The 8,606-nt window shown below is 47.6% G+C and overlaps 1 protein-coding gene across 2 annotated transcripts; it reads right to left on the minus strand.

Annotated features, from left to right (window-relative positions):
* Positions 1–1,682: 1,682 nt before the first annotated feature.
* On the minus strand, positions 1,683–7,078 carry SNU13 (small nuclear ribonucleoprotein 13). 2 transcript variants are annotated; one of them, XM_081129203.1, is made up of 4 exons: positions 6,962–7,053; positions 3,784–3,904; positions 2,633–2,939; positions 1,683–2,510 (listed from the first exon to the last, which is right to left on the minus strand). In XM_081129203.1, the coding sequence occupies exons 1-3, from the start codon at positions 6,962–6,964 to the stop codon at positions 2,677–2,679; spliced, it is 387 nt and encodes a 128-aa protein (XP_080985329.1). In that variant the 5' UTR covers positions 6,965–7,053; the 3' UTR covers positions 1,683–2,510; positions 2,633–2,676. The 2 variants fall into 2 exon arrangements, with proteins under 2 accessions (XP_080985329.1, XP_080985328.1); XM_081129202.1 differs by lacking the exon at positions 1,683–2,510 and having other exon boundaries at positions 2,535–2,939; positions 6,962–7,078.
* Positions 7,079–8,606: the final 1,528 nt, after the last annotated feature.

Raw genomic sequence — 8,606 nt, forward strand, 5'->3', positions numbered from 1 at the left:
ATTTCAGAAGCATTAAGCATGTAACGTTCTGGTACTGGTACCGTTTGCTTCAGGAATAAATAGCACTCCCCTATCATGTTGCATTCCTCTTAATGTAACATTCAAGTACATGAAGGTGCCATTTCTATTGCCCCGAGAGTTTGGGTTCCAGTGTAAGTGAAACCATTTATTCCTCTTATTTTTCAGGGGAGCTGTAGGAAATTCAAGATGAGAGGCCCTAGTATTAGAAGAGGAAGAGGGGGGTCCTAGTGTTAGGAGGGGAGTGTCTCTTTTTCTTTCCCCCATCCCTCCTCTGTTCCCCCTTTCCCCTTCCTGCTCTTTCTGCTACTGCTTTTGAAGAACTAGAAGGAAGGGAAGCATCTGGAAAGATTTGTGTCCTCTGAGGATGGCTTGAGATTCAGGCTTTGTAAGGCCTGTGTCTTTTAGGACTAGAATGAGCATCTCCAGTGTAGGAGAGGTCAAATTACTCTTGTAAGAGATTTTCTGTTTTGGGTTCTTTGCTCTGAGGTTTATAACATCCATTTGGGATTTAAGACTATGGAAATATATTGTTTAGTACTTAACAGTACTACAAATGAATAATCTCTTTCACAAGTCATCGTAAATGTAAAAATATCCCTTAATCCTAGGTTCTCTTGGGAAATTGGTTTCAGGAAACTTATTCTAAGATCCTAAAGTGACATGTGAATTGACTAGCACGAGGAGAATGCCACCAGTGCAGTAAAGGAACACCAAGTACAAAGAATTTGAGAAGGAAATGGGTATGGAGTGTTCCAGAAATCAAATATGGAACACTGAGCAAAGATAGAACATGGTAAAGCAGACCCAGTACACACAGTAGAGGCCACTGGGAGCAGGGAAGAGCCACAGGTTTTTTCCCCGGTGATCACAAATTGACACCTTGCCCTTTGAAGGCTTATGATGGAGCCTGGGCACTGAGCTAATACTTCAGAGTAGACCGGGCACCAGGAATGAAGATCCCAGGAGCCCCATCCCCACCCACTTCTTAGGGCTCTAGTGGGTAAGCCTTAGTCTCCATTTAGGTGGAGTTTGGGTTTCTTAGTTCCCTCTACCCCCAAATTATTTCAGTCTGTTAGAGTATGACTATAAAAAGTACAAGAAAGTAAACTACCACAAACTCCATCATCCACAAATATAAAACTGCTGGGGTGGGAGTGGGGGGGTGTATAAACACTGGAGCAAGCTGGAAGAAAAGACTGGCCCAGCAGACACAGAACAGGCCTTAACCGGACAGGGTGGTTTCCAGGCTCCCCAGGTATGCTTCTTGCTGGAGTGGGTACACTGGCCCAAGCTGGCCAAGAGGAAACCAAATATAATCTATCCTCATTAATCTGACCATTACAGGACTTTATCTGGAGGGAGGGGTTAATTGCCATTGCCATTTAGTGGGTAAAGGCCTGGGATGCCCCTAAACATTCTACAACATACAGGCAGCCCCCTACCACAAGGTTTACCCAGCCCCAAATGTCAGTAGTGCTGAGGGTGAGAAACCCTGTTCTAGAGTGATAGCAACACCTCAATGACTAAGTCCATACAAGACATTTTGAACTGAAATCATCTGGTAGTGATGGCTTCTGTACAGCTTCTTGGTGGAAAGTTTGAGAAGCTAAAACTAGTAATAAATGCTAAGCAGTTCAACTCTTACCTACCAAGAACCACACTTTTTCTTTAATTTGTAATATGAATATATTTCTTTACTAAGACTCACGCAAGAATGACACATTAGCACTGTTCTGATGTGATAAAAGCATACATACATCTGACCCACATTATGGCAGAAAATGGGTAGGTAAGGGCTCTCAGAGCTGGTACCAAGTCCATTGAAGAAATCTCTATTCATCAGAGGCTGTTTCCTTGGACTCCATCACCTCTGTTGTAGCTTCCAAGTCTCCAAAACTTGCCCAGAATCCTTCACTCCAGCACCAGTTGATCCTACTTTCTCTTGCCACTCCAGACTCCTTTAAGACCTAGGTCAACTGCCCCATGTCTCACTAGTCCAGGCCACTTTGGAGTCCTGCAGCATATACCTCTTTGGTATGCTGCTGTCCTAACACCCTTAGGGGCACAGCTGGAAGTTGGGGAGGGCGAAGGTGGGGCAGACATAACATCGTATTACCAAAAGCAAACGGTAGGGGTACCTCAGCAAATGACACTTGGGCATATGACTTAACCACCTCACAGAATACATGCTTCCTCCCCAAATGATACATAATCCCCTAGATCATTCAAACATGTATGAAATGATTCTGTATGCCAGGCACAAGGGAAATCATGTGGGTGTTTACTTCACCATGTCTTGCACACACAAGGGAGTTAGTGCCTGAAAGCTGGAACAGGATCTCTATCCTGGCTCTTCCCTGCCCTAGAATGGTGTCACCACTCTGCTTCCACCTGTTCTGGGCCTTAGTTCATCTTTCAAAAGGGAGGAAAGATGGCAGAGGGAAAGTAGTAGGGGAGATTTAGGGCAGGGGTGAGGTGGGTGTGGGGACCTGTAAGACAAAACAAAAATAATATAAAAATGTAAAAACCAGATTTACTACTACAATATTTTATAACAACAGAAGGTAGCTGGAAATACTACATGCTAACATAGACAATATGATACACAAACCCAGGGGGAGGAGTCAGTGGGAGAGCATGGCAGAGACCACCAGTTTAGACTAAGAGCCTTTCAATGGACTGCTGAATGGACTGGATCTGCTGCTTCAGCTGTGAGCCTTCTTTGATGGTGACAGAACAGGCGATGACAGGCCTGGAGACCCCACAGGCCCGTCCCAGTGCCTGCTTGGAACGCACGAACACGTAGGGCACATTCTTGTCTTCACACAGCAGTGGGAGGTGCAGGATGATCTCCAGCGGCTCTGCATCTGCAGCCATCACAATGAACTCAGAAATGCCTCTGTTCAGGGTTTTGGTGGCTGTGGAAAGAACATGAGGCCCATAGGTGACGTGGGGTTTGGGTAGGGAAGCCACAAAGAAGCAATTTCTGAGGAAAAGAAACACAGGTGCAAGAAAACTGGGCAAAACTCCCAGGCATAAGCAGTCCTCTGTGTCCTGTAGCAGCCTTGGGAAGTGGTAAGGGATTTAAACACCATTTGGTCATCCTCAATGCCTTCCTTGAACCCTCCATCAAACCCATCAGTCTGTCAGAGCACACCCTGAATCAGACCACTTTTCTCCTCTGCTCTGTACCACCTGTCCAAGTCACCACCACCTCTTGCCTGGCTGACTGGAACAGATTCCACACAAGCCCTCCCAGCACGAAGCAGTGCACGGTAGCACTTCTCAAACTCTGATCTGTGATGGTTTGACCATCCCAACCTGCCACGATAAATACTTCTGACAAGCTCACACCACGTGCAACTCACCAAGGAGGTACAGCACCACACAGCATTGTTCAGATGCTTATTCCTGATTGTTTATCTCTGTGGCCCGACGCTAGCCCACAGACCACATTCTGCATTAATGCTGGAGTACTACTAGACAAGGGCACAGGCTCTAGGGCCACACTGCCCAAATTCAAATTTTGGCTCTCAATAGAAGGTAAATGTGACAGAAAATGTTAACAATTGGTAGATCTAAAAAAAAATTCTTAGTCCATTAACCTTTAGCATCTAATGCCAAAATGCTGTTCTTAAGTCTTCCCATTGGTCCCAATCTAGAGTATCCGGCCCTCTTTCCATACTGGAAATCGAGACCAGGGACTTCTGACAGAGACAGGCGCCTTCAACATCCTCTCTGGAACACTCTTGGCTGCCTTACCCTCATTGGCTCCTTTCCGAAGCTGCTTGTAGTTACATGACTGCTGAACGAGGTCCAGCAGTTTTTTGGTGAGGTGGGCATCTGCGAGAGGGTAGGCCTTTGGATTTACATCAGCCTCCGTCTATGGGGGGAAATCAAAGCATCAGTGAAAACGAACCAGAAGTTGTTCCAGAGAAGTCACAAAATAATTGACAATTGACACACAATGGTCAGCTTCCCTGCTCCCTCACCCCCAAATACACACTTAAAAATGACACTGGCCTGCACACTCTCAACTTAGAAAAACTGAATTAGGATTAAGAAAATTCACTGTATTTCCTGGTGTGCTAAAAATTTCTTCTTCCTATTTCCGCCCCCACCAGAGGATATTTTTTCCATTGATTTTTAGAGAGTGGAAGGGACGGCAGGCGGGAGAGAAACACCAGATGTGAGAGAGACATCAACCGGTTGCCTCCCACATATGCCCCCACCGTGGCCAGGGATCAAAGCTACAACGGAGGTACATGCCCTTGACCAGGAATCAATCCCTCAACCCTTTGGTGCTGGGGCCAACCCTCTAACCACTGAGCAACACCAGCCAGGGCTATGCTTATTTTCTTGATTAATCTCACTGAAGGGGACTTTTCAAAGAATTGTCTTCTGACTTTGTCCATCCTATAACATTAGGATCTATTTTCTACTCCAGTAATTTCTGCTTTCTTTCCCCTTCTATTTTCTTTGGGGTTATTTTGTCCTTTTGTTATTTTCCTACTTTCTTAATTCTCTCCCCCCCCCCAATGTAAGTATTTTATTTCTTTTTAATTTACTGATTTTGAGAGAGAGAGCGAGCAGGGAAGGGAGAGAAAGAAACCTCTTATATGTTGTTCCACTCATTTATGCATTCATTGGTTTGTATTTGTTGGGACCTGAGATTGAATCCACATTCTACAACCCTGATGTATCAGGATAACCCTCTAACCAACTGAGCTACCCGACCAGGGCCCCCCAGCATAAGCACACCTGGCCAGGGCTAAATCTTCTTTCCAAACACTTTGTTACTGGCTCCTAATTTATCTGTGCTTTGGTTGGGAGAGCACTGCCTGTATTGTTATCAATCTTTCAAAATTTGTTGAACTTGCTTTATGATCCAGTAGGTAGCCAATCTTCACAAATGTTCCTTGCTTGAAAAGTGCCTTCTATACTTGCCAGGTACAAGCAGTATTTACTACATTCACTATGACCACTAGATCAAGTTTACTCACCAACAATCATCACCCCTTGCCCTGGCCCATTTGGCTCAGTGTTAGAGCATCAGCCCTCGGACTGAAGGGTCCTGGATTTGATTCTGGGCAAGGGCACATACCTTGGTTGCAGGCTGGATCCCCGGCCCTGGTCGGTGTCCAAGTGGGAAGCAACCAATCAATGTGTCTCTTTCACATCGATGTATCTCTCTCTCTCCCCATTCTAATCTCTCTGAAAAGCAATGGAATAATATCCTCGGGTAAAGATTAAAAAAAGAAAAAAGAAAAGAAACCATCGGTCTTGACATGCTAAGGTTGTGGGTTCAATCCCAGCCAGGGCACACACAAAAAATCAACCAATGAATGCATAAGTAAGTGGAACAACAAATCAGTGTTTCTTTCTCTCTCTCAGCACCCTTCCTCTCACTCTAAAAAAATTTTAAAAACCTAAGCAATTAGCCCGGCCGGGCGTAGAACAGCGGTTGAGCGTCGACCTAGGATCCAGGCGATCGGGGTTCGATTCCGGTCAGGGCACATGCCCGGGTTGCAGGCTCAATCCCCAGTCGAGGGGTGCAGGAGGCAGCTTATCAGTGACTCTCTCATCATTGATGTTTCTATCTCTCCCTCTCCTTTCCTCTCTCTGAAATCAATAAAGATATATTAAAAAAACACACACAAAAACCCCCAAAAAACAAAAACCTAAGTAATTAAAAGGAAAAATCACCACCTCCTAAACAATAAAGGATCCAAGACCACCTGAATTCCAAACCACTCCTCAAAGTTACTTTTTAAAATGTCAGGTATTTCCACTGTGGTTTCCAACAACCCATCTCTGGAAGTAAGTATTCTCAACTCTCAATAAACATCAGTGCAAAAAGGGGGAGCCTGAACCACCATCGAAGAGGAATCATCTGTCAACAACAGAAGGTCAGCTCAACTTTAAAACCAAACTACCTACCTTACAAATAACAACTGAAATTTCTTAGTATACTTAGCCATCTTAAAAAATTTTTTAAAATTCTCACCCGAGGACATGCTTAGGAGAGGAAGGGAGAGAGAGAAAAAACCAGATCAGTTGCCCTCCACACGTGCCCCGACTGGGGATGGAACCTGGAACCCAGGTATGTGCCCTGACAGGGAATGGAACCCGCAACCTTTTGGTGCACAGGACGACGCTCAACCAACTGAGCCACTCCGGCCGGGCACCATCTTTTAATTTTTTAAAGGGTTAACTAAGCAAGTGAATGAAATCACACAACTAGCTAGCTCCATCAGTTTGGTCTCCTGCACACCAGACAGCCCCAAACTGGAACCCCGAGGGTGCTACCAGGACCTCTGATTTCTGAGAATACAGCTTCGCAGGAGCCTTCACTGTACTCCAGGCTGGGGCTCGGGAATCTTCCACACTCCCCACACCGCCAACGCTGAAGGCTCCTTTAGGTCCTTGGCACGTGTAACTCGCGGCGCGCACTAGGCGCAGGTCCTTGGAGCTCTCCCTCTCCTGAACATCAGCAATGGGAAGGGGGGCTGGGAGGCTCACCTGAATCCAGGGTTCCACACCATCCTCTAGCGATCCCCACCCCCAAAATTAAAAAAATGGAACCAAGTTTTCTCACCCAACTTTCTACCCTCTCCCACGTGGGTTGGTCTCTTCCTCCCAGGTCGGACCATGACCCCTCCGCTCACCAGAGGCCTTCGGCTGCGCGCACTGACTGCTACACCCCCGACCACAACAGCTGGGACCCTAAGGCTTCCGGGGTTCTAACCTCCAGCGGGGCTGCGGGGACCTAGCGGCTGCCCGAGTTCCGACTCGGGCCCCGGAGCTCCAGACTACGCAGCTACCGAACTCCCAGGTCCCGGCCCGCCGGTCGAAGCGGCGCACGTTTTAAGCCCCTTCAGGCTGGTGAGTCACCCGAACCTCGAGTCCCGCACTTCCCGGCCCTGCCGCCCGCCCTCACCATGGCTGCGGTTCCGCGGCCTCGCCTCTCCTCAAGAAGCGCTGCCGACGTACGTCAGAGAACGAGCGCTCCACTCGGCGGAAAGCCGCGCGCAGGAAGTAGAAATGGCCGTGCGCCGGGCAGGAAGCGGAAGTGATGCCATTGAGTGGGCGGGCCTCGGCCGCTAAAGAGCCGTGGGGGAGGGGACTCAGGGGGCGGCCTCAGCCTCGGGCGAGGGACCTCGTTTTGCTGTTTTTATCATTTTTCTAATGCACATTATTGGCGGAAACGAATTAAACATTCAAAAAAATACACCAGCTTCCTATTCCTACTTTGAATCTTTGTTCTTGATATTCAGAGCCCTGGCAGAGGGAGCCCATTGGGCCAAACTTAGGTCACCCCTCCACTCCTTGGCTGTCTTGGATCTGTGAGTGTCAGGTATAAGCTGGGGTGATTCAGCCAGGACACACTGTGTGGCATATTGGGTTCCTAAAAGAGAGACATACCTCCCAAATGGTTGATAAAAAGGCGATGCCCCTCTCCCAGGATCCAAGGGGCCGCTTACAACCCAGTTATTAAAGGGTTAAGGCATGGCCCATTCTGATTGGCTGGTATCCCTGCCTGCTCTGTGATTCGCTATTTTGAATATAACCTTTAGGTGAAAGAAAGTAGTATTTATTCCGGATAGCATTTATTCTCCCACCAACACTGATCTTGAAATGGGAAAAGTAATTCTGGGTGGTCAAACAAGAATATGCATGTTCAATACAGTAGTCATTAAGTGATATTGGATAGACATGGACAAATGGATAAAAGTATCTAATAGGAAGAAGAAATAAGCAGACTACAGGTTACTTCTCCCATTATCCATGGGGGAATTTAATCTCTTCAGTCCAGAGGACAGGTTGTTTAAAATAAAGTCTTCTTCATCTCAATTCCTTTTGGGCAGTTCCCCAACACTGCCCTTACCTGCACTGAGGGCAGGCATGTTAGCCAACTTGGGTGCCAGGTTCAGCAGCTGGAGCGGAAGCTGGAGCATCAGGCTCCTTTGTGAGGTGGCCTCAGTGGCGAGGTGCTATGAGGCAGGGGTCACCCCACCCCAAACTGGCTGGGAGAGCCATACCAGTCCTGTCCTCCAGCTCCCTAACACCTCCAGCCTGACCTAAGCTTTTTCATGTTGCTGCCACTGCTGGGCACCTGCACTGTGGTGGGGCCATTCCAGGGCCCTGAGTGAAATCCAGTAAGGGGCCTGCTCTCTGTGGATCACAGCTGCAGGGCCCCGGATGCTGAGGCAACCTGCTTGTCTGCCTCTTTTTGATCTGGCAGGTCTAGCACTATTGGCACCAGATCACCAGGATACCCCCCAGCATGAGGAAGGTCATCAAGGTGAGGGGCCCCACACACCTCCTTCCCTCAGCACCATAACTGTTTCAGTCACTTGTTACGAAGACCCTGTTCTATGGCCTGTGCACAGAGATGAATCATACTGGGGAACTCAGACTGGTCAAGGAGAACATCATCCTGCCCCAAATCCGGCAGTTACCCTGGGCTCCTTTCTCTCTTCCTCACTCCATATATTTAATCCATCTACAAGTCCTATGGGCTCTATTTGCATACCATATCTCAGATCTGATCGCTTCTCAAAACCTCACCACACCCATCTGGA

Source organism: Miniopterus schreibersii (genome assembly GCF_964146895.1).
Source record: "Miniopterus schreibersii genome assembly, chromosome: 2".
Lineage (NCBI taxonomy): Eukaryota > Metazoa > Chordata > Mammalia > Chiroptera > Miniopteridae > Miniopterus > Miniopterus schreibersii.